This window comes from Pistacia vera, unplaced genomic scaffold, assembly GCF_008641045.1.
Source record: "Pistacia vera cultivar Batoury unplaced genomic scaffold, PisVer_v2 Contig133, whole genome shotgun sequence".
NCBI lineage: Eukaryota > Viridiplantae > Streptophyta > Magnoliopsida > Sapindales > Anacardiaceae > Pistacia > Pistacia vera.
This window is the reverse complement of record NW_022195391.1, coordinates 801,890-828,923: the sequence shown is the minus strand read 5'-3', so window position 1 is coordinate 828,923 and position 27,034 is coordinate 801,890. Positions and strand designations below refer to the sequence as shown.

The 27,034-nt window shown below is 35.3% G+C and overlaps 3 protein-coding genes and 1 pseudogene across 3 annotated transcripts; 1 reads left to right on the top strand and 3 right to left on the bottom strand.

Moving 5' to 3' along the window:
- Positions 1-522: 522 nt before the first annotated feature.
- Positions 523-4,429, bottom strand: LOC116122335 (LRR receptor-like serine/threonine-protein kinase). The gene is made up of 2 exons (XM_031408197.1): positions 1,414-4,429; positions 523-1,303 (listed from the first exon to the last, which is right to left on the bottom strand). Exons 1-2 carry the CDS (start codon positions 4,238-4,240, stop codon positions 840-842), a joined length of 3,291 nt encoding a protein of 1,096 aa, XP_031264057.1. The 5' UTR covers positions 4,241-4,429; the 3' UTR covers positions 523-839.
- Positions 4,430-12,733: 8,304 nt separating this feature from the next.
- On the bottom strand, positions 12,734-15,415 carry LOC116122334 (protein transport protein SFT2). The gene is made up of 4 exons (XM_031408196.1): positions 15,025-15,415; positions 13,455-13,722; positions 13,231-13,335; positions 12,734-12,939 (listed from the first exon to the last, which is right to left on the bottom strand). Exons 1-4 carry the CDS (start codon positions 15,219-15,221, stop codon positions 12,829-12,831), a joined length of 681 nt encoding a protein of 226 aa, XP_031264056.1. The 5' UTR covers positions 15,222-15,415; the 3' UTR covers positions 12,734-12,828.
- Positions 15,416-18,542: 3,127 nt separating this feature from the next.
- Positions 18,543-26,881, bottom strand: LOC116122369 (annotated as a pseudogene).
- LOC116122367 (heat shock protein 81-1-like) lies at positions 21,549-24,696 on the top strand. The gene is given in 3 exon segments (XM_031408228.1): positions 21,549-21,791; positions 22,391-22,532; positions 22,645-24,696. Coding segments are annotated over 3 exon segments (2,079 nt in total). The 5' UTR covers positions 21,549-21,665; the 3' UTR covers positions 24,456-24,696.
- Positions 26,882-27,034: the final 153 nt, after the last annotated feature.

The window sequence follows — 27,034 nt, the reverse complement described above, 5'->3', positions numbered from 1 at the left end:
TCATATACCTTAAACTAAGTAGACATATTTTAAAAGAATGATACTTGTGTGAAACCTAAAAACAAATCCCTGTGAATTAACCTAAAGGAGGTGCTATCAAGATTAGAGTTGAACTATAACTTTAGAAAAAAGGACAAGAGAACTTCACAACAACAGCTTGACAAAACATTGATATTGCCACAATTACAGTTCTTGCAATTGAAGTAAACCACAATTATACCAGTGGATCTGCAGTAATACTCAAACTGGGACCTTAATTTCTCTGCCATGTGAAGCAATCTAGTTTATTCAATCCTTTTATCATTATTTAATATACATCAAGCATAAGGGTCTTGTTCCTCTTCCTCATGCGGTTAAGATTAGAACATGCTTTCTTCTACATCAAGGGTAGTATTATTCTTTAGCAGTTTCTTTACATTGCTGGAAAGTCCCTCTCAGAAAGCACATGGCCATTTGATGTGACGAGCATGGGACCATGTGAGCCTTGCTGTTAAGACAGACTGGCTCTGGCTCAGACAAAGAGAAAGAGAAAGAGAATCTCATAACTTTGCAATAAATTATGATTTCATAAATACAAATCTACCAATCATTTCTTAAGGTTCTGCTAATTCTGCAGTCATTCCCTCAGTTCTTCCCAAGATAAATCTCCTCTTATTTTTGTTACATTTGTTAATAATATACTACAATAATATTACTTAGCAACTATGCTAAAATTTTTAAATATTTAAATCTACATTACCAAACATAGTAAATTCTGAGATTCAGAATTGACCCCTTTCTCATGGGTATTAACTGGTTTAGCTATCGGATCTTTTGAGGTTGTATGAGAGGTCTGATGATTATACTGACTCGTCGGAAAAGGTGAAAGAGCAGTGAGAAGATCCTTGTGACACTGCAAGTCTAGAAGGAGGAGGCAAGGACTTAGGAGGAGTACTTGATAATTGCCCTTTTGAAATGTCATTTTCTGGCCTTGTGGACTCAACATGTCTAATTTCTATCAGCATTGCAACAACATCCTTCATCATGGGGCGATCATCGGTTTTTATGCTGATGCAGAGAAATGATACAGCCAGTGTTTGAAGCATCTCATGCATTATAGGGTCAGCTCTCCCTCTAAGCTTTGGATCAAGAATGTCAGCTGGGTCTCTTTTGCTTGCTAAATGGTCTCTAACCCATTGAACCAAATGTGCACCACCAGGTAAAGTTGGGTCCAGTGGATGCCTCCCTGTTAAAACCTCCAAAAGAACAACACCAAAACTGTACACATCACTTTTCTCTGTGATCGGCTGCATTGATGCATGCTCTGTTAAAAAACCGACCAAAAAAAAAAAAGAAAGTAACTGATTAATCACATAGCAAAAAGCTGATTTAGAATTAGAATCTAAAGTGAAAAGGGTAAAGTAAGGTGAATACCTGGAGCCATGTAACCATAAGAACCAGCTAATTGAGGTCTTTGACTTGGTTTAGAAAGGCCATCATCAGGATTGCTATTGACAATTCTAGCTAGACCAAAGTCAGCAAGATAAGGCTGGTAGCCATGGCCTAACAACACATTCATCGCTTTAACATCTCCATGCAAAATAGCAGGCACACAATCATGATGCAAATATGCAAGTGCATGTGCTACACCTAAAACAACATCATATCTAGCATCCCAGTCGGCTCCTCCTTTGCCGCCTGCTCCATGAAGGAGTGAGCTCAAGCTTCCATTGGGGAGGTAATCATAGAAGAGCAGTTTCAGGTTCTTGTTTGAACCCCAGCCTAAAAGCCTGACAATGTTCTTATGCCTGATTGAACCTAGAGTCTGAATTTCGGAATTGAATGCACCAGACTCTTCTGATGACCACATCTTTTTCACTGCTAGTGTTTCCCCGTTTGGAATTGTGACTCTATACACAACTCCTGAGCTTCCTGTGCCGATCACATTAGCTGATGTTAGGCTCTTGACGCTGTCATCAATGGAAAACTCAAGCTTCTGATACAAAGTCATCTCCCAAGTTTCATCTTCCATGAACCTTTTGCTAGCCATTCTGGTTCTGACTAATACATAAATTGCTAGTAGCAGAAGAACTGCACTGCCACTGATGAGGATTGACATAACTAGCTTCATTGCTGATCTGGCTTGGCCTGCATGTCTTAAACCGTCTGTAGACGCTACAACCCCACCGGAGATGTATAGACCTCGGTTGGAAGCAAGGTCACTTAGAGGGAGTTTTCGGAAAAATGGGGTGTTAGGCAATTCCCCAGAGAAGTCATTGAAGGAGACATTGAGGGAGACAAGGTTTTGCAGGCTTGTAAGAACATCTAGGTCCCCAGCAAGTTTGTTGTGGGAGAGGTCAAGTATTCCTAGCTTGCTAAGGCCAGAGAATTCCGATGGGATCTCTCCTGAAAACTGGTTGCAGCTAAGATTGAGAGCCACTTCAAGTGCTGGAATTTGACCAAGTTCCTTCGGAATTTCACCAGAAAAACCATTGTTTCCAAGGTCTAACAAGATTAACTTTCTGCAAGACAGTATCTCCCCTGGAATTCTTCCAGAAAATTGATTCTTTCCCAGAAGAAGTTTGGTTAGCTCTGATAGTGAGCCAATGCTATGAGTGAGCTGACCAGTAAGCCTGTTGTCTGAGAGGTCCAGAAACTGTAGGGTTGTGGGAAGAGTATCAGGGACAGAACCAGTGAGACCATTAGAATGAAAGTCAAGAAACTCCAGGTTTTGACATCCAAAAATTGATGGAGGAATACCTCCAACAAGATGGTTGTCACTCATGTCAACAAAATTTAAGCTCTTCAAGTTGCCAATCTCTGATGGAATAGTACCAGCTAGCTTATTGCCTTTCAAACGCAGCCTTCGCAAGGTGGTGCAGTTGCCTATATCCGGAGGTATAAAGCCAGACAAATCATTGGAAATTAGAAGCAGCTTGGTGAGATTTCTCAATGAAAAAATCTCTTTTGGTATTGAACCAAAGAGATTATTGTAAGACAGATCAACAGCCTGAAGTTCCTGACACTGAGAAAGGCTCTTAGGAACATTGCCTGTTAAATTATTTTGCCAGGCAAAGAATAGAGTCAAGCTCTGTAGACTGCCAATAACATCAGGAATATCACCAGAAATTTCATTGTTGTCAATTTCCAGATGAGTCAGAGCTGTGCAGTTTGCAATTTCAATAGGTATGGTACCTGACAACTGATTGACACTTAACTGAAGCTCTTGAAGCTTCAAAAGGTTCCCAAAACTTCTTGGTATGCTTCCAGTTAAAAGATTCACAGAAAAATCCATGATTTTCAGCTCTGTGCAGCTACCAAGATCCTCAGGAATTGCACCAACCAAGCTGTTCTGCCACAAGAGTAAATTTTGAAGCTTGCTGAGCTCCCCCATTCTCCTTGGAATCGGACCGGAGATCGAATTCTGATACAAGTACAGATTCTGCAACTCACTGCAGTCTCCAATCTCTTCAGGAATAGGGCCTGAAAGTAATGAAGTATAAATAGCTATGGTTTGAATCTTTTTCAGCTTTCCGATTGAAGAAGGAAGCCTTCCAGAAATGCTGGTTTCGGCGAGGCCTAACATAACCAAGTTTGTGCAGTTTCCAATCTCCTCTGGCAGCTCACCCTTCAGATTCTGATTCCCTCCTGCTCTGAACACTTTCAGCTTGCTCAATGCTCCAATACTTTTTGGAATCTCCCCACTGAGTTGATTGTCATAGAGAGTCAAATAAGCAAGACTTGACAAGTTTCCTATGCCAGAAGGAATCTCACCTTCAAGAAAATTTGTATTAAGATACAAACTTTCCAATTTGCTCAGCCTGCAAATCTCCACTGGAATCTCCCCTGAGAGAGAATTCCCACTAAGATCAACGAACACGAGTTCGCGAAACTCCCCAAGTTCTTCCGGAATCCTCCCTGTGAGATTGCAAGATGATATGATAAGTCTCTTCAAGGACTTCAAGGCCTGAAAATTTGAAGGCAATGAGCCCTGCAAATCCAGTCCTTTCAAACTTATCTCCACCACTTCTCCATTTGAGTTGCAATGAATCCCAAACCATTTGCATGGACTTGTGTCTCCAGGATTCCAAGTTTCCAACACATCCCTGGAGCTGTTCAAACTGTTCTTCCATGTCAAAAGAGCCTGCCCTTGTTCATCAATAGAATAACAAGAACAAAACAGAAGAGAAGTTATTGTAAGAAGCAAAGTGAAAGAAGAAATATTAGGAGGAACAAACAGATGCCTTAGAGTTTCAGGCATTGCTTAGAGAGAAAAACAGGTTATCTGTTTTGGGATTGTAGAGGGGGGAACCCCATGTTTTGTTTATAGAAGAAAAGCAGAAGATCTGGATCCAATACCACCTTCTTTATTTTTAATATATTTTTTTAATATATGCAGACTGGTGAATTTGGTTTTATTTATCAAAGTGGACTTTTTATGGGATGTATTGTTTAGTTTCTGGTGTCATCAATGTGTTTTTGTTTTCTGAAAATGTTTCTGCTTTTTTTTTTTTACCCAGGAGTAACTGTCATACAGGGAAATGTTGGTACTTGAAGCAACTAAAAACATTTCCATTTTTTTTAACTCATAATTTTAACAGATTATAATAATCTTGTTGCCTCTTTTTCTGGTCATTTTGGCTGTCATTCTCAAATACAGAATTTCACGTTGTCATAGTCAAGAGATAATGAGATTTTTCAAGCTCGTATGATTAATCAGCTCTAGAAACTGATTAGATTAGATGGAAAGTAAGAGGGTTAATTTTGCTGACCTCCCCTAATGTTTCCCCAATTTGTTTGCCCTAATTTTACAAATGCTTTTATAGTTTGAGAAATGTAGCCTAGAGATTGTATTTTTCAAGGATAATAATACTACATATACAAAGTTGAAATCTTAATTTTGTATCTCAGCGTATATGGCAGTTGATTTGACAAATTATTTCACTTATTATAAGGTACCATGATTAAGAAGATGCAGCTAAATTAACTATCACATGGGCTACGATATAAAGTCAAAGATCCCAACTTTGTAAATGTATATGTAATTATTTTGAGGGTAAGGGATAGAGAAACATCGTCTTCTTTCTTCAACAATTTCTGATATCTAATGGATTATATACCACTATGTAAGATTCATATCCAGATGAAGAACTTCTAACCATTTGTCAGAGGAAAAAAAAAAAAAAACCTAATATCTACAAAGATCCGCCCCTCTATTTATCCGGCCACAAGTGGGTGGTTTACAAGGGTATTTTTAAAACATGTCAATTATCATTCTGTAGAAGAGATTAGTGATCCTTGTAAGAAAACTGACGGTAATTCTCAAACTATAAGGGTGTTCCAAAAACTATACTAAAAGTAATAAGAGGTCATTAAAATTAACCCAAAAACAAATATTAGTGGCATAATCAATTAACAAGATAGGAGGTCCAATTGATAGACTATCTCAAAGATAGTGATAGCTTAATGATCAAACCAACTTGACACACATCCATTGAATGTTTTAGTTCTTCTCTCTTCTGATCAAATTGATGATATCTTCTTCAATAAGCCAAGAACTAGGGTTGTCCATCAATTTTTTTGTGGTCACAATTGATGAACTAGCCATGTGTTTCTTATATGGCAATGTTTCAATATTACTTTCAATCATTTAAGCAGCTAAATACACAGTATTATGTCTCATAAATGTTAAAATTTATTCATCTTTATAATTGAGTGCCACAAATTAAGGTAAAAAGTAGCATATCATTATACTTCTTTATTTTATTTATTTATTCTCTTTTAAGACTAGGGGTGTCTGAGCCAACTTACACGTATCTCAACTAATCTCCCAAGACCTTGGAACTACCGACTAAGAAAGAGCTCTAATGGCCACTTCTATTAGTAACTGAAAAGGGACTCGAACTCAGAATCTGAACTCAGGACCTCTTAAGTAATACATTCAAGAGTCTATATCGAATCACTCGGATACCCAGGGTTGGTTCATTAGACTTCTTTATTCCAATGAATTTTGGGGATCTGATTAATTAGTTATTCTACAGAAGGCAGATTAGGTATAATTTACTGGATTTAATAAGCATTAATTGAGATTTATTTCAAGGAATCTTATAGAGTAATGAAGAGCACATGAATGTTAGGAATATGTTAAAAACTAATTAATTAATTAAAGGTTTCAATTAATTTATAAACTGCAAATCTGGTCATGTTGTCGGCTGGTCTTTGCTGTAAAGGATTAAAAGATAACATAAAAATTGAGATCAATTGGCCTTGAGTGGAAGGGACAACATTGCACCAACTTAAAAGAGTTCTTAATTAATATTAATTATTAACCCATCATCAAACCTTACTTACCTCCACAAAACATTATAAGATGGTTCATTTTAAAATATCATATAGTGGATTAACTTTAAAGTCATGAAGATCCCTTATTTAGATTTCGAAACATTACCTTTTTTTTAATCAAAAACACGTCTATTATCATATTGAAATAGTGAAATTATTCGCTTATAAGAAACTATATAAGCGAGTCTTTCTGAAAACGAATCATAATAGTAATATTTATTGTTGAATTATATAGGTGTTTATCAACAAAGAGGAAAACTATCACATATGTGTCAATATGTAACTTTTTTTATAGTTACTTTTAATTGATCAGTCTCATTGTATTAACACAATAATTTTCTGAGACGTCTCTCATAATATATTATTGATATGATAACGACCATTCAAGGATTAGAATTTAATGAATTGATGGTACTCTTCTTTCTCTCCATATTAACCTTGGAGATAAAATTTTTCACTTTGACTACCCACATTCATATTATGAAAATTAATGCAATTTTATGTCATGGTATTAAATGCAATACATGTTCAAACACTCTTCATCAAATGGTCCCCTTGAGCTTGTCTTCTAGGGCAAAATCTAATTTTTTTTATCTTCAATCTTCATACATCATGCTTCTCTCAATACAAACATCTTGTAACTTGTTATGTGAAATTTTGCCAGCATTTTTTATAAGTACTTCACATGATTTTGCAGAAGCCTTGTAGAAGAAAGGAAAAAAATATTTGATGGCAGAAAGAGAATATGAAAGAAACCGTAAAAAAAAAAAATTCAATTAAATAAATAAAGAGTCAAGAATAACATCAAAAGAAGAGACAAGGAATACCCCAACTAAATTTAGAAGATCAAAATTATTTTTTATTATTTAATTTATATATAATATGATAAAATTGAAATGGTCCCTTCTCCAACCCCACCTTTTATTGTTAACTTTTTGGGTGAAATTTGAGATGCAACTTGTAAAAGTTTTCCTATGCCTTAGAAATAAAGGATTTTGAAGATATAAAATTTGAGATAACATTAATGGGGGATGATGTCAAATTTCACCAAGCAATATTTAATAATGGGCACTTTAATTTCTAATTAAATGGGCATTTCAATAATTAATTAATTTTTCTTTAGGAAATGGGTAATGTTGACATTGTAACTTCTACTTAAAATCTTTGCAAACCTCTCAAGTTGCCAAGTTTTCAACTTTTTTTTTTTTTTTTTTAATAATTGGAGTGTCCGAGACAGCCTATGTGCAGTCGTGTACTTCAACTAATCCCTAAGATCAATTGAATATCTTATAAGTTCAATTGACTAAGTAAGTCATAAATATGATAAATGACTACTTTGTAGGACTCGAATAAAAGACTGATGGGTAATCGACCTAGATGGCTATAGTCTTATCATTCATCCACAAGCCTAGTGGTTAGTTTTCAGCTTCTTTTCTAAGCATATTTCTTCAAAGCACTCACTTAAAAACACTATTTAGAAGCACCAAAAAGCCCCAATTCCTTAATAGCACTTAAATATTGACTTAAAACAATTCACAAGAACTCAATATGGATCTCATCACATGAGTATGATCCCATTTGCTTCAAAGTTTTGAGGAATTGGAATCTACTAATTGTTAATATCTTAATTGGTTTGGTGGAGGAAAAAAATAATAATAAGATGAAGCACATGACATGAACTAATATTGCCAATAGTTCAAATTAAATGGATGATGCAAAAACAGGGAAGTTTTAAGCTTAGTTTATGAACAATATTCTTTCTTCCACATAGAGAAACCAATTACCACATTAATAATTTTCCTAAGTAGTGGGGCAATTTTTTTTAATGCTTGAGTTGTCAATTTATGTGTTGTGCCATGAGAGTTTGCACATGGAGAAGAGAGAGAGAGAAGGTTTATTACTTCTAATTTTAATATATTTGGAGTGATTTAGTAGAAACTATGTATTTTGAATGGTATTTAATTTTTTTTTATCTTTCTGAAATACGTTTTTATCGATTTAATTTTATAAAACATGTTTGGATATCTCAAAACGGTTTTTATAGAGTCAAAAGTACTTTTAAAGATAATTTATATACATAAATTTGAGGGATTTGTATAAATGTATAAAAAAAATTAAAACAAAGCTAAACAAATGACTTGAAAGGCTCAATGCTTCCCATAATTTGATATTATTTTTATAAAGAGTATGTATTTTTGAATAGTTTTTTTTTTAATATGTTTTTATCGATTTAAGTTTAAAAAACTTGTTTGGATATCAGAAAACGTTTTTTACAATGTCAAAAGTACTTTTAAATAGAAATTATGTACATAAAGTTGATGGATTCTTGTAAATGTATTGAAATTTTGAAACAAAGCTAAACAAGTGACTTGAAAGGCTCAATGCTTCCCATAGTTCGATAATGTTGTCATAAAGAGAATGTATTTTTGGATAGTTCTTTTATCTTCTAAATACGTTTTTGTCGATTTAATTTTAAAAAATGTGTTTGGATATCTGAAAGCGTTTTTTTATGACGTTAACATATACATATTACTTTTAAATATAACTTGTATAGGCATAAAGTTGATGAAACTCTATAAGATGTTGGGAATTTAAACCATTTGTAAGAAACTATGGGCAAGATTGTGGAAACAAAGATAAAGAAAGGGCTAGAAAGGCTCAATGCTTCCCAAAATTTCTTGAAGGCACAAGAGTCAAGAGCTCAAAGCAGATGTTCACACTACAGCAGATGTTCACACTACACAAGCAAGATAGAGAGCAATTTAGTGGGTTTAAAAAAGTGCTTGTGGCCCCTAAAATGGCCTACAAATTGTGGCATTATGAGAGGGTTTTTTGTTGGGATATGACCACACGTGCTCTATGGAGTTGGCAATTTGGATATATATGCATGCACCCCACAAATTATTTTAGTACCTAATTAATCCACTATGAATGACGATGGATTCAAATTAAGACTTGTCATGAGCCAAATCACAATCAAATTCAAACCCACATCCCATTTCCAAATCCCTGTTTTATAGTGGGATTATTATTATCATATACATGATCTGATCAATTAATTTCGATCACATCCGAAGATTATTAGAAAGTATTAGATACCTTTATTAGAGAGTTTTGATACCTCTTACATGGGGAGTTTAATAAAATGGATAATTTTATTAATCTCAAACGAATCGACACATTCGGCGCAAACAGCTTCAGTGGCCCTGGCTTTTGTCTCTATCAAGAGCAGTGAATGTGGATGAAATTAAACGAACACTCAGGATCTATGTTATACCCATTTGTAATGCAATGCCCTATGATGGTCCAAAATGAATTCCCATTAATCAAATGTATTATGTATTGATTGTATTATTTTAGTGCACATTATTGGCACTTCTCACTTGAATTTGACTCATATATCACTTGGCCAAGTAAGTCTTCTCTTTGACAACCATAATTGAGTTATTCAATTATCACTAATGAGTTGGCTAGATTCACAATTTTAAAGCTTTCAAAAGAATACTAAATCTATGAGAAGATATTAAAATGTCTAGTCTCTTTGATGTGGCCGGCTGATTTTGTGAGATTCTTGTTTATTTCTTGTTGATTATTGAAAATGTTTGCATCAAAATTGGTATTAACTAATACCCATATTGTCATTATTATTGACTGTCTTTTTTATATTGGGACCTATAATATATTCTTGAATAATTGTTTTAGAAATCTCTTTGGTACGACTTTTTCGAGTAAAGCTTATAAAAAAAGAGATTTTATTAGAGTAGAGTAAAAGAAATTTATCAAAAATGGTTTTAATATATGATAGTAGAACATTCAAATTTATAAAATTGAATATGTATATTTTTTTAAATTTCAACACTTTAAATAAGTTTTAATAAAGCTTATAAATTTTGAGCTTCTCCTATAAGCCGTAAAATAGTTTATTTTAATTCACATAAACACTTTTGAAATGCAACCAAACAATCTAATAATTTTCAAAAATGCTTATAACTTTAAATAGTCTCTTCTGGCTAGTAGATAAAACCAACCAAATAGGGTCGGAATAAGTTATATGCATCAAATGCTAAGATAATATATTCGAACTTTAGATTGGGATTCGCTGTTCAATAAGTTTTGCAAATCTGACCCACTTTTAAGTAGCTCAAGTGGTAGGATGAGTGTTGAGATGTGTGGTTAATGTACACAACCTCAAGTTCGAATCCCTGAGCTCCCGAGATTTAAGCAGGTGATCATGGTAGTGAGATGATGTACTAGTTCACTTACAGGGATTAGTCGAAGTACGTATAAGTTGGCGTTCGAACACCATGTTTCAAAAAAAAAAAAATCTCTTCATCTATTTATATAACTTGTGATAACCCACTTATGATCAACCCTAAATCACTGTTTTCTTCTTTTTGAACAGGGCTAAGCAATATACCTAATTGTGATTGAATTATGCATTGAAAACACTTGGATAATTGAACTCAAACTTCTGATTATGAATGGGACACGCAGTTTAATAAAATCTACAAAAAAATTCTACCATCTTTTCACCACACGTGTGATGCTTGACTGATGATTAACCACATACATCTTTTTCTTTCTTTTCTTCTTTTTGAAAAAGCAAAACAATGTACCTAATCTAATAGGTATACTATAAAGTTCACTAATACATCATTATATTTGACTCTCCCTTTTGTTATTGTTATAGACTATGGTTTCGATTATGTCATTTGAGAGACACTTAAACCCCTCAAATGGCTACTTTCTTTGGTGGGTTTGTTTTCTTATTGAAGAAGATGACCGATTGCTTTCAATAATGTCCTTTTATAAATCAAGAGTTTGTCATGTATATGCTCAATAAAGGTCAAATCATTGTCCCCTAATCTAACTTCCCTGTCCTAATCTCTCCCTTAATTTCAGGAATTGGGGGTTCCCAAACACATCTTTTTATACCAATTCATAATATTGTAATTGAGATAATGGATGTAAAAGAGGGAGAAAAGCTATAGGATTGGCCTATTAAAATCTACCCTTTTGATTGAAGTACACAGCTTGTTTAACTAATTGATTATAACCTTTGGTAGTCAAAGTTTGTGTGCTTAGGCTTGTTTGTCTCTCTCCCTTTGAATAAAATAACCTTGACAGTTGACACCTAAGGCTGTGCTGTGATTAATTACTCTAGGTTTAGCTTTCACTTTGTTTGCTAATGAATATTTAATTAGGGTTTGGATCTACCCCATCAAGGAGGTCAAGGGTTGGGTCTAATGGGCCAAATTTTGGGCCCAAAAAGGTCCACCACTTTTGGCCATAGAGCTTGCAAGTCAATGGGATTTGGATTCTTTTGTTTGGATAGTTTGACTAACTTATTCTTTTCTACAGTAGCACTCTTCTATAAATCTTTGAGGATGGACATAAATCACATCAACGCGCATAGAATACATTATATGACTAGACATATGTCACATAAACGCACGTGATCTACATGTATCATATGATTAGACGAACATAGATAAATAATTTTTTTTTTTTGGTATCCGAAATATCCGTACTAGTTTACATGTATCTCAACTATTTTTTCAAAATCCAAAGTTAACGACTAGATAAACCTCCAGTGGCTACCACTTATTAATAGGCATAGGGATTCAAACTCAAGACCTCTTCAATAGTACACTTAAAAGTCTCAAACGAACCGTCAAACTACCTAGAGGTTGTTAATAAACACTTTTTATTGAAGACGTTCTTTTAATCTAATTGCCAACCTAGAATCTAATTGCCAACCTTTGGTGCGAGATCAACCGTTGGACCCGTTGGACCCTATCCTTAGATGATGTTACCCCCAAGAAGATAGCAATTCCCTTGCTCACTCTATTGATTGAAACTTTTAGTTGGCTGAAGTTGACTATATTAGCATGTTTAGCGAAAAAGGAAAGTTGATTCTGGCTTGTGTCATTCTGTAATTTCCACGCCAGTATATGAAGATCTCATTTCCATGTCAAAGTATAGAGTTATGTTAATGCACAGCATCATCTAGTCAAGTCAACGATCGTATCAGATCGATTATGTTACTGTACTGGTAACATAGCACATTTCCACAATATAACCAAGGGCAGCTGGATCAAAATCCTGTCAAGGTCTCAGTACAAATTATGCTCATAAAAAAATATAAGAAGCTCATTCAAATAGCTTTCTACAGGGTTTAAGTTCATGTCAGCAACCAAACTGCCACAGTACCATGCCCATCTTTGAAACCTTGAGAAAGAAAATTCCAGAATCCCACATTTTTGGAACAAGAAAAAGTTAGCAATAGTTCATACCTAGGAGAAAAGACAATTTCAAACCCCACATCTTGGAAAGGGAAAAATGGTTATAATGTGTATTTTTTACCAAAATTTGGGAAAATTCTAGTGCAGTTTCATTTGTTATAACAATCTTTTGGTATGTAAAGGAAGACATTATCATTAACTGGGACACTGAGTTCACCAAAGAAATGTACAAAGGGAAACATTCATAATAAAAAGTCTAAGGTCACCTCCCAAAACATCTCATTACTGAAGAGGTAAGTGCAGAGAAGAGGAATTTCATCCCAGCAGATCCACCTGGAAAGTAGGAAATGGCGTAGTATCCAAGCGCAAGAACCTAAAAGTCCATGAAAACAGAGATGTTGGCATTAGATCAGATAATATGATATTTTATTGTAAGAAATATGTAATATTGAATCTGCACAAAATGTTCTCTAATGAATGAGAAACAGATATATATTTAGATAAGCAGAAATCCATTCTGAATAGGGTTGTTTGTTTACTTATCAGAAAAATCAAAATGATGAAGTAATGAACAATTACAGTGATGTGTACACAGCAGAAAAAACAAGACTCTAAGCAAACAAACGCAGAACTATAGATAATATAAGAGAAGATAATTTCATACCTGAATCACAGAAAAGAGCACAGAGAGAACATAACTGTGAAGCACCATAGAAACATATATGGTGCCTACCATACTGCCTATGAATCCCAATGTGAATGGAAGTCTCTGAAAGAATAGTGGATAAGACAGGAAAAAGAAACATTAGACAATTACAATTAAATTTAGAAGATGGCTAGCACACCTCAGAGAAACTATTTCTGTATGTCTAAATATAGCACAGATACCTCTTTAGATGACATGTGGACCAGCTGATTCTTTGGACCTCGAAGAGCGAAGAATGAACCAATTATAAAGCCACATCCAAGGGTAAAGGAGATAGCGAATTTCTGGGGCATCAGAACCATGATTGGAAGGAACATGGTGAATGCGATGAAAACAAAGAACACTCCTGTTGCCAGTAGTAAGGCAAAATACATAAGTGCTTTTCCAGAAGGGACATTACTAGTGGCAGACTGGAGGTTCCCAGGTAGATCTCTCACCCCTTTTGAGACCCTGAAAAAGCATGAAATCGCATTAATAGTATACAACTAGGTAAGACTGCTGCCATAGGAGTAACTAACTATTAATATTTCACAATAGAAATAAAAATAGTGAAAGATTTGAGCTAAAGATTTAGCCCCAACATATTTTCCCTCATTGGCAGCCACACCATCCAAATTTCAAGAAAATTGATTTAAATTTTTTTTTTTTTTTTTTCCAGTGGTGACAACTTTATAAATAATACTACTTGCTTCTTGGCCAAAGTTCAAATTATTAAGTAGAAAGGAAGTAAGGCATATGAGAATTCTTTTAAAACCACAGGCTACTAGAATTTTATTTGCCATTCCACAGTTCAAAGAGGAAAAGAATTTCAAAGAACTGAAGAAAAATAGCCAAAGTTCAAGTTGCAAGGCCTTAAAAGAAATGATGGATTGAGTTGACCAATCCCTAGCCAATATTGAAATTGAAAACAAAGATACACATTTGCATTTACTGCCAACCTTACACAATTCAAATGATCTTCTGATGCTAATCAATATCAGTTATCACCCTGTGATTGTTAAGTCACATGATCAGAAAATTAAATCCCACTGACAACTTAGACGTCAGCCATGGATCTTTCTCAGTCTGCATTGAACTACTGAACACAACTAAGCATGCTCATATTTCTTATTAATAATATCCCTCATATATGATCAAGGTATAGTAGAACACCTATGCTTTCGATACACTGAAACTGACATAATACACTTTTCTTTGCTCTTCTATCAAAACCCTGTTCCACAACACTCGAGAAATGACTATCCATACTTCACCTCAGAAAATACCTCAGCTTTGTCCATTTCATCCAATATGATACTCAACGAAACCAGTTCAATCAGATGTAAACTTTAAAAACAGATACATAACAAACAGGCAACTGATCTCTTTAACCCAATAAAAGCCAACACACAAGTTAATAAGAAAATTCTTAAACATCCACGCTCAACTTACATCTCTACCACCACATAAATGCTTAATCAAACTAGCAAAAGTAGGTTTTAGTTAGTTCAATTAGTTGGATCTCCCGGCTTTGTATAAGAGGTTTTGCAATCAAATCTCGCTCCCGTAAGCAAGGAATGGATTTTGGTTCAAAATTTGTCACTTACAAAATTAAGAAAAAAATGGCATAATATAATAATTTCATATATTTACACAAGCAAATAAACATATTACACAATTATACGGAAACCCAGCTCAGTGAGGCTAAAAAAACAAAGACCCATAATCAAGTTCACTTTTTTATACAAACCCAGATATAAAATTGATGCTTACACATTGAAGGTGCCAGAGACCGAATCATTGGCGGACCTAACAGCAGATTCGAGATCAAACCCGAAAGCTGATCCGGAGCTCTCATCGGTGTCTCTTGAAGCCGCGTACGAGTTCCAGTCTGCTAGTAAAGACGGCGTCGAACTGTTCTGTAGCTGATCTTCACTACTCCCACCACCACTGAACCAGCCTTGCGCCATTTTCTGAAACTCTTTCTCGGGAAACAAACACCCAAAAGCTCGGGAAAAGAATTTTATGGGATTTCGTTGAGTTAATTACAAGCTTTCTCTTGTTGGTGATAAAATTGGGTAAGCTTTTTTGTCTGTTACCGTGTTTGAAAGAATAGTAGATGTTGCGATACAATGGCTTGAAATCGAAGGAAAGTGGATGTTTGAGTGAGGATGGACAGTTTTGAAACGATTCCATTTTACTGGAATCTTTTTGATAGTTTTAACTGAATATATTTTCTTCACCTCCTAATAGTTTCACAATTATCATTCAACCCCCATGAGACTTCCATCAATTGTATGTAGTTATCAAGTTATGTAAATAAATAGAGTAATGCTACAGTTACCAAAAGGAGCACACCGAATGACGTAACATAATCTTGATCGTCGATTAATATTAATTCATAATTAATCAATAATCAGGATTGTGTCACGTCATTCAGTGTATGAATTCCGCCTTTCGATAACTGTATTATTTTTCAAATAAATAAGTGTTAGGTCACCCAAATATAATATATAATATTCGTGCCTACTCAATTCTAGGGATTCTCTCCACGATCTATTATGATTGTGATTTTCTCTCACTTTTACGACTTTTTTTCAAAAAATTAATGAAGATATGCGCAATTTAGAAAATGGGAAGTTAGTGCGGGTTTGGCATGACTTTATATGTGCATATTATATGTTACATATATATAAAAATACAAAGATAAAAAACCATGCAATAACATTTGGAGATAAACTTAATCTACAATTTGATACAGAAAAGTTTAACTGAAATTTTATCATTCAACATTAATCAACACTAGTTAAATCGACCTACAGTATAAGTGATAGGACTCACTTGTAATACCCTAAATCAAATCCGACCAACACTCCACAAGCACACACAATCCTTATGACAACTTAGAGCAACACCTTTTATCTATATTCAATCGAGTCAAACTCACTCTTCTTGCAAACACAACACAAATGGGATTACAAACAAGGCAAATCAAACCTGGAAATGAGATGAAATGTAACCAAGGGAAATTAACTTATAAGAAAGATGACTAAGGATCAATCAAGCCTAAAGGAACTCCACCAGCTTGAAAGATCAATCCACCACCAAGTTTGGCCGAACTTGGGTGAAGGAACCTAAGAGAAAACAATTCTCCAAGGCAAATACTATTTATGCAATATTCAATGCCTACTTCATATTATGAAAGAGTGGCCTTTAAATAGGCATTACAAAACATAGGAATTTACCCTAACAAATATTACACAAAATATTAGGGGTGTTCAAAAGAACGTTGGACACAGATAACATTGGGTAGACAGGTGAATACCCGGGGTTTGGTTCTGGTTCTTACCAAAACGGCCGTCAACGGGTAGGTTTCGGTTCAAATTTTAGAATCGTTATTGTGTGGTTCCATTCCGGTTCTATAGTTAGGAACCAGAACTGGAACCGAGTAATATAAAATAAATTAAAGAGTAGGGGATTAATAAAAACTTGTAGAAAAAGTAATGTGAATACATTATATCTATATTATAACATTTAAAGTAAGTTGGTTGATTTTTGAGAATCTACTTTACAAAGTAATGGAGTTTGTAATTTTGAATTTATATTTGTAATTTATTTTGTTAACAAGTGCCAGGTGGGGGGTATTTGTAAGTTTTGGGTTTTTTTTTGCTATTAAAAACTTTTGGGGGTCATTAATTTATAGGGTACCCAGAACTAGAACCAGAACCCTTGTGGGTACCTAGGAACGAAATCATCAATTTGGTTCCAAATTCAAGGAACGTCAGTTTTGGTTCCAGAAAAAATGTAGGGTACCCAGAACCGAACACCTACAAAATATTAAGAAATAATTTCCCACCACACAATATCAACAGTGTAAGTCATACCCATTTATTGTCATGGACAACATTTCCTTAAATTAAGGATCTATGTCCTTATAAATTTTCTTGATTTTCCTTCAATAATGAACCAAATAGATCCACAACTTAACTTGGACCAATGAAGCTTTTCCCAATTGATCTTCACGGCTTGGCTACAAAAAAAGCTGTGCGTTGACTGTCATGTCTTGGACCCTTAACATACATCTCTGGACAAGCTTGAAGTTCTTAGTGCTTGGCCAATATTGTCCTTTTTGGGTCCTTAAATTTTCAATGAACAGTCTTGTAAGTTTAAAGAACATGATGGGCTGAATTCTCATCAATAAGGTAAATGGATTCTTTAAATTTTAGCTTCATAAAGTAGTGGTTGAATCAGACATGGGAACAGAAACCACCTATTAAGCGTGTTGTTCTCTTTCAACCAACATATCAAGTCACTAAATTTTAGGGATGGGCATTTGCCCCCACCCCATGGGGATCCAACCAATGGGGCAAGAATCCCCAAAAATTCAGGATAAGGCTGGGGATGGTCCTAAAAAAAATCCCACCTTCCTTTTTATTGAGAATTTTATGTCTTTTCTTTGCAAGATTTATATGAAATTAGAGTTTAAATCATGGTTTTAACTTTTAAGTAATGTATCTAAATTTATAATATTACTTTTATAATATTTCTAATGTTTGTATTAATTTATAAAAAAAATAATTTAAACGAAGGAGTCTAATAATTAAATAAATGTATATTACTTTGTGAATTCACAAAATAATAATACATGCCCCAAAAAATAAATTTATTAGATTATTACAATTTACCAAACAATATAAGAATTTACACAAACGCTTAACGACTTACAAATTACACAAATTCAATTATCCTTTAATTAATTAATTGAAAATTTTGCTATTCGGGATAAATACCAGAAGCCCCATTATCGAGCGGGCCGGGCCGGATGGGGATGGGAGTGATTCCATCCCCACAAGCCAAGGACGTCATGGGAGTGGATACGAGGACGGGACAGGAATGGGCCGCCCATCCTGAAGCTGGTCAGTCTAGGTGTCCTCACAGCACAAATAGTAACAATAATCTCAGTATAACAGCAGCAGCTGCTCTTTTGCAGACGGTTTAAATAAAATCATTACTTGCGGCAAATATAGGATTAGGTCCAGATGAAACTTAGGGTCAAAAAATTTCACCAGAACAAGTTGAGCTTAATAAGCCACTGCAGATGTAAATGTTTGATAATCAACTTAATTCAGTCATGGAGAGTGGAAATGAGTGTATATGTTAAATTGAATGCAGATCTTCTGTAAGAACCAATGAAATGTTCATTTCAGCATGAAGGGTACAGATAATTTAATCAAATGTGACATAGAAATCAATCTTTAACAAAAACATTGGATACAAAATATGTAACTAACTCATAACACTTTCAAGAGTTGCACCTCGAATATCAGAGGCTCATTTGCGTGAGACAAAAGGCTACGCCGGGGCCAACTGCAAAGAAATAGCGGTGAAGATCAATCTACTTTCTTTCAGCAACAAAAATTTATAAGACTTGTATCATTTCAAAGAGAGGAATCCATGAAAGGTGAGGGGAGGAGAAGGGCCCAGAAAAAAGAGAAACAAACATGAAAAAGTAAAAGTAAGTCCATTTGAGAATAAAGTTAAAGAGAGTTCAATAGAGTGAACCTCCTCAGGGATAGGTTTTAAGTTCTCATTTATGTATCCCACAGAAGGCGGTACAATGCTCTTCGCTTTCCTGAAAAAAAATGCGAGTCACATAATTAATTCATCGAAGTAGATTAAATTCAAAACAAAACACAAGCATTATTATATTGATCTTTTCAAATTTTTCGCAGAAAGCACCAAGTACAACTTAAAATAACTGTCGTTCATTAATATGAAACGCAAAGAGAAAGGGATCAGGATGGTGATATATTTCTCTTACCACCAAGGTTAGTCAGAGAGGGTGAGATAGTAGCAAATTATTTCCAAAATCATAGGCCTTAACAGGCCGATTGGAAAATCCAGGCAATTGAAATGAAGAAATTAATGAAAGTGAAAGATTAAGCAAAGAACAGGTACTTGGCTTTAAGAAGTACTTATTAACCATGTTGAAAGTGAACGTTGTAGTCAAGATCTAAAGCTTAATACATACCTCCAAACTTCATGCCAAGCAAAACCTCCTTGAGACCCTTTAAGTCTGTCAATTGTGCAACTTTTTTAAAAAGATATGAAAACAACTAGTATCATGAGACTGTTAAGTCATCAGTTTCTAATTATACAGGAAACTAACCTTATTCTCATCTAGTGGAAGATGACAGGAGCACTTTCCCGCTGAATTGATCCACAGTACTGCAGTTGAACACAGAGTTTGTAAATAGGACTAGATCACAGAAGAAGGTCTATGTGTGACAATGTAGAACAAAAGAAAACATATCAAGAGAGAGATTCTCCAACTAGTTCCTGAAAACCACAAACACGAGTATAAAATTACCTATGAACAAAAATATCATTTGTGCGTCGGCAACATAATTTACTTCAACCAAATCTCCTTCTCTGGCTTCTGGTCCTCCCTTCAACAATATCTGGGAATCAAACAGAAAGAAGGAAGTTGAGTATATGTGATAATAAAATACAATGTCAAGAAATTTAAGACTCCAACCACAAATAGACAATTTAAAGCTTGAAATTAGCAACGTTAGTAGCATGCTCCTCAATTAACAAGGAATAAATTTTACCAAACAAAATCTTCTTAAACTCTCACACTTCCATAAACAACATTTGTATGCTTCAGCATTAAAGCTTGGATGGGGCCCATAAATCATGAGATCATCTACAAATGATCATCCATTGCAGGAAGCAAGTGTATAGAGAATACTTTTCAAGTCGACGGAAAAAATAATTTTCTAGAAGAAATATGAAAACTACTAATACTAGGCAATTGTGATATAAGTTGGATGCACAAAACAATCATTGAAATTCTAATCATTATCACTAATAGAATAGTTGAATTATATAACCTAACTAGTATGAGCATTAAGGAATTATACCTTGAAATTTTACTCCATGGCAAGCTTTAATGTCCTGGACACTCAAAACACCAAATAACAATTATTTTAGTAACGTGAGGAACGTACCAACAAATAATCTGCTTAAAATCCTCTATGAGAGAAACCAAAACAAGAAAAGAAAAGAAAGCTAACACATAAACATTTTACCGAATTACTTCAGGTTCCTTCATCTAGGCAATGGTGCAGCAAAAACAGGACTTTCATTTACACCTGTAGTATAGAATTGAATCCAATAAACTGCAAAAGCAACCTCCTTGGAAATCCTTCAATGATACAGCAGACAATCTGTCATGCAAGCTCTTATTGATAACATCAACACGTCGTGCTTGGTATTAAATACTGCTTTCACACAAAATACAACAAAATCAATGAACACACTGATTAAAAAAAAAAAAAAGTTTTGCAATATTGCATTCTGCTCAATATCAGACCATTATGTTGTCATCAAATGTCATTTAAACAAACCTCAAGGGGTCATTCAGCCTTTCATCAAACCCAGAAACCAAATCTTGTTCCTCCACAGTTACACTATCGCTAAATTCACTCATAACAAGGTTCCAAAAAAACAATATTCAAAAACTTGGTAAAAACACATCCAAGCAACACAATCCTTACCAAAAAAAAAAAAAAAAAAAACCAAGAAACTGGGAATAAGCAGAAGATACCTTGGAGATATTGAAGCACAAGGGAAGTGTAATGAGGCCTGAAATGGAAGAGTTTCATGAGCAAAAACTCTCTCAAGTGAAGTTCAGGTTCCAAGAAGTGTGTGGAATGGAAATTTCTTGGCTTGTGGTTGGATTGATGAAATGGTCCAAATGGAAGGGAATGGAATTGTTTGTGAGCAATACTATGTAACATTATTGAAATTCATCGTGACCGTCCATCTCTGAAAATAAATACATGAATAGTGCCGAGTGATTTATTGTTAAATGACTATTTTGTCCTTCTCTTTTTAAATCATAAAAGAAAGTGAGTCTTTGATAAAGTTTAAAGTCATAGGGGCTTATGAAAATCGTAACCCACCCTAAGTGGACTTAAGTGAAATTTTCCAATTTTTTATCGGCACACGGAGCGTTTCCACAAAGCAAAGAATAGATTTAAACTTAAACGAAACAACACAAACAAACAAACATCACCTGCGGGTCAGCTAACAAAGTCACAAATGAACACGATTGAACAGAACCCCACAAAAACTGCTCTACCACACACGTGGCAGACAACCACCGTAGAAGTCACACAACACACTTCGGCTGACTGGGTAACTTAATCAAACGTGAAATTGAAATCAAAGTAGAAGGATCTAGAAACCCTAGCAAACCCTTCTATAAAAGCTCGTTTACTCACCTTGAACGGCCTCAGTCTCTCTCTCTCTCTCTCTCTTTGTGACGCTCTGTAACCAAACAAACCCTAGTTTTTTTGATCGGAAGAGTATTCGGAGAGTAAACGACTCGTCGGTTTTGGTTTGAGATGGCAGCCGAGACAGAGACGTTTGCCTTTCAGGCGGAGATCAACCAGCTGTTGAGTTTGATCATCAACACCTTTTACAGTAACAAGGAGATCTTTCTTCGTGAGCTCATCAGTAACTCCTCTGATGTATGTTACTCTACTTCCCTCTCTGTTCGTCGTTTTCTATTTTTTTTTTTCTTATAGTTTTGAAAGGATGATAGTTCGGTTTTGAGGTTTAAGATGTAGTGTTATGTTCATGTGTAGAAATTAATGTGTTTTGATGGAATGTCTAGATCTGTGTTTGGTGTTTATGTTTACTTTGTTTGAGATTAATAGAAGTGATGTACAATTATTGCTCAATCAGGTTAAATTTTGTGTGTTTTTGTCATTTAAATTTCAAATTTGTATGTGAAGTACAAATTTATACTGTAGATCAAACATGATAAGCGTATTAGAAATTGAAAACAAAGAAACATGAAGGGGAAAGTGGTAACATAAGTGACTGAGATGTTTCTTGTGCAGATTTTGGTTGATTTGTATAATGAAGTAATTGTTTAGCTGTATTCGTTGTAGTGATAGTTGAATTGATATATGATTTTTATTGTTTAGTGGAATGGCAATTGTGATTGTTTGTATTTGCATTTGTGATTTTAGGATGTAAAGAATGTATTGATTTAATTATGGTGTCATGTAAAGTTTATCGAGTTTTAATGTAGCGTTTCTTAATGTTGAAATATTGTAAATAGGCTCTGGACAAAATCAGATTTGAAAGCTTGACTGACAAGAGCAAGCTAGATGCTCAGCCAGAGCTATTCATCCACATTATTCCTGACAAGGCTAGCAACACATTGACCATTGTTGACAGTGGTATTGGGATGACCAAGGCTGGTGAGTAGTATTTTTATGTTGGTTTACTTTACTAATGTACTTGGGTCTCAGAATGGATTGTGTGTGACTATCTTTTGAACGATCATTAACAGTTTTTTCTGTCTGTTCTCAGATTTGGTCAACAATCTTGGTACCATTGCTAGGTCTGGCACAAAGGAGTTTATGGAAGCTTTGGCAGCTGGAGCTGATGTCAGTATGATTGGTCAATTTGGTGTTGGTTTCTACTCAGCTTACTTGGTTGCAGAGAAAGTTATTGTCACCACCAAGCACAATGATGATGAGCAATACGTGTGGGAATCCCAGGCTGGTGGGTCATTCACTGTCACCAGAGACACCACTGGTGAGCCTCTTGGCCGTGGTACAAAGATTACCCTCCACCTTAAGGAAGACCAGCTTGAGTACCTTGAGGAGCGCCGGTTGAAGGATCTCATTGGGAAGCACTCTGAGCTCATTCTTTATCCAATTTCTGTCTGGATTGAGAAGACCACTGAGTAGGAAATTTCTGATGATGAGGATGAGGAGGGTAAGGTTGAGGATGTGGATGAGGAAAAGGAGAAGGTAGAGAAGAAGAAGATCAAGGAGGTGTCTCATGAGTGGTCTTTGGTGAACAAGCAGAAGCCAATCTGGATGAGGAAGCCTGAGGAAATCACCAAGGAAGAGTATGCTGCTTTCTACAAAAGTCTGACCAATGACTGGGAGGAGCACTTGGCAGTGAAGCACTTCTCAGTTGAGGGTCAGCTTGAGTTTAAGGCTATCCTCTTTGTTCCCAAGAGGGCACCTTTTGATCTCTTTGACACCAGGAAGAAGCCAAACAACATCAAGCTGTATGTTCGCCGTGTCTTCATCATGGACAACTGTGAGGAGTTGATCCCTGAGTATCTCAGCTTTGTTAAGGGTATTGTTGACTCTGAGGACCTTCCTCTCAACATCTCCAGAGAAACGCTTCAACAGAACAAGATCCTCAAGGTCATCCGTAAGAATTTGGTGAAGAAGTGCATTGAGCTCTTCTTTGAGATTGCTGAGAACAAGGAAGATTACAACAAGTTCTATGAGGCCTTCTCTAAAAACCTCAAGCTTGGTATCCATGAGGATTCAACAAACAAGACTAAGCTCGCTGAATTGCTTAGGTACCATTCTACCAAGAGTGGTGATGAGCTAACCAGCTTGAAGGATTACGTGACCAGAATGAAGGAGGGGCAGAGTGACATCTATTATATCACTGGTGAGAGCAAGAAGGCTGTAGAGAACTCCCCATTCCTTGAGAAACTGAAGAAGAAAGGTTATGAAGTACTTTTCATGGTTGATGCCATTGATGAGTATGCTGTTGGTCAACTTAAGGAATTTGAGGGCAAGAAGCTTGTCTCTGCAACCAAGGAAGGTCTGAAGCTTGAGGAGAGCGAGGACGAGAAGAAGAAGAAGGAAAGTTTGAAGGAGAAGTTTGAGGGTCTGTGTAAGGTGGTCAAGGATGTTTTGGGCGACAGAGTGGAGAAGGTCGTTGTTTCTGACCGTGTTGTTGATTCTCCCTGCTGTTTGGTAACAGGTGAGTATGGCTGGACAGCCAACATGGAAAGGATCATGAAGGCTCAGGCCTTGAGGGATAACAGCATGGCAGGATACATGTCCAGCAAGAAAACCATGGAGATCAACCCGGAGAACCCCATCATGGAGGAGCTGAGGAAGAGGGCTGATGCTGACAAGAATGACAAATCCGTCAAGGACCTTGTCCTCCTCCTCTTTGAGACCGCCCTTCTTACCTCTGGATTCAGCCTTGACGACCCCAACACCTTCGGCAACAGAATCCACAGAATGCTCAAACTCGGGCTGAGCATTGATGAAGACGTTGAAGAAGCCGATGCTGACATGCCACCACTGGAGGAAGCTGCTGATGAGGCCGAGGGCAGCAAGATGGAGGAAGTCGATTAAGCAGCTTCTAGTTTTTTGACTTTATTATCTCATCGAACTCTATTAACCTAGTAGTCTCTTTTATCTTTTTTTATTGTGTTGTCGTACTCTTTAATTAGTGGCTTTTATATTTTCCTCTTTTGGGCTTATTTTTATTTTTTGGAAAATGCTGAAGTCTGCTGTCTTCGAATATTTATATAGTTTACTCTTATAATGCAGTCGGCTTTCAAATGTTCCCAAATCATGGTATTTTGTTTCAGTCCCTGTTAGTTTATTTTATTGCAATTACACCGCTAAGACTATATTACGATATTTTTTTTTTTTTTTTTTTCTTGAAGGGCTGGAAATATGTGGTATAGGGCATGTTGGAAGTTTCAAAGGTACTTTACTTGAAAAGTGAGCAAATTAGTAGTTTTACTATTGGTTAAAGCTTTTTTTATAAAGTCCTTTTATGGGAGAATAACAATTTCCCACCCAAGATTTGGCGCAACCTAAAAAGTTTGAAAGAAATAATTTCCCACCCAGCCGTTCGTTAACCTCAACTAAAGAGGATGGAAAGAATGGCTAAGTCTGTGTAAAGTATTATTCTCCTCTCCCATCGTTAAGAGTAATATTATACTATTAATTTTCTCTCACAATTTTTTTTTTAACATAATTAGTTAATTCATAACAGACCTTACATGTATTTCATTAATTAATTGTTGGCAGATCAATTGTGAAAAATAGTTGTTTAGTATAACTTTATCATTATTTAACTTTAAAGAATGTAAGTTATCTTAATACATGTTATTGAACAATTTCTACTCGCACATAAAACATAATTTTTAAACGGGTTTCTTGTTAGCTTCAACAACGAATCCCTCACAAATCCACCAGGCTTATGTTCGCAAAAACACCTTAACAAAGAACTCAATTCTATCTAATTGAGCCACTTCAACTTGCACCTTCAAATGTACGGTTGTTTCATACGGTAAAATTGACATATCGAAAGTTTAATTTAAGAGAAGAAGAAGATAATATATTTAGGGAACATTATCTCCATTTGACGTGATAGATTTGTTGTGGAGTTGCGAAAGCAAGCAAAAGGCTTTTGCAACTCCTCCACAAATTCGATTGTGTGTCTCAAAGAATAGAAGTTTTCTCCACTGAAAACACCGAACATCTAATCACCAATAATATCGATACTTTGAAATTTTGGAAGAATAATATTATACCAACATCTTTTCTTGCAAATTTTTTCTTATATCTTTAACATGACAATTCGTTTAGTTTACAACAATCTCACATAAGTTCTTTATAGATCTTACTAATTAATTACAACCTAACTACGTTTTAATCCAAATAGGATGTGTTATTTCAGCATCCAAGAACTAAATCTTGGGAGAAGAAGATGGACTAGATCACAGAAGAAGGTTCTATGTGTGACAGTGTAGAAGCAAAAGAACATAATCAAGAGAGAGATTCTCCAAACTAGTTCCATGAAAACCACAAACACGAGTATAAAATTACCTATGAACAAAATATCCATTTGTGCGTCGGCATACAATTTACTTCAACCAAATCTCCTTCTCTGCTTCTGTCCTTCCCCTTCAACAATATCTGGGAATCAAACAGTAAAGAAGGAAGTCTGAGTATATGGAAGATAAAATACAATGTCAAGAAATTAAGACTCCAACCTACAAAGACATATTTATAAGCTTGAAATTCTGCAACTGTTTAGTAGCATGCTCCTCAATTAACAAGGAATCAAATTTTACCAAACAAATCTCTCTTAAATCTCTCGACACACTTCCATGAACAACATTTGTATGCTTCAGCATTAAAGCTTGGATGGCCGGCCATAAATCAATGAGATCATCTCCATAATGATCATCCATTGCAGGAAGCAAGTATAAGAATACATTTTTCAAGTCTGACGGAAAAAATAATTTTCTAGAAGAAATATGAAAACTAGCTAATACTACTGGCAATGTGGATTATAAGTTGGATGCATCAAAACAATGCATTGAAATTCTAATCATTATCACTAAATGAATAGCTTTGAATTATATAAGCCTAACTAGTAGAGCATTAAGGAAATTATACCTTGAAATTTTACTCCACTGGCAGCTTTAATGTCCTGGACACTTCAAAACACCAAATAACAATTATTTATAGTAACGTGAGGAAGTACCACACAATATCGCTTAAAATCCTCTAATGAGAGAAACCAAAACAAGAAAAGCAAAAGAAAGCTAACACATAAAACATTTTACCGAATTCCTTCAGGTTCCTTCATCTCAGGCAATGGTGCAGCAAAAACAGAACTTTCATTTACCCTTGTAGTATAGAATTGAATCCAATAAACTGCAAAAGCAACCTCCTTGGAAATCTCTTCAATGATACAGCAGACAATCTGTCATGCAAGCTCTTATTGATACACATCAACACTCGCTGCTTGGTATTTAATTACTGGCTTTCACACAAACATACCAACAAATCTGAACACACTGATTAAAAAAAAAAAAAAGTTTTGCAAATATCTGCATTCTGCTCTCAATATCAGACCTTATGTTGCATCAAATTGTCATTAAACAAACCTCAAGGGGTCATTCAGCGTT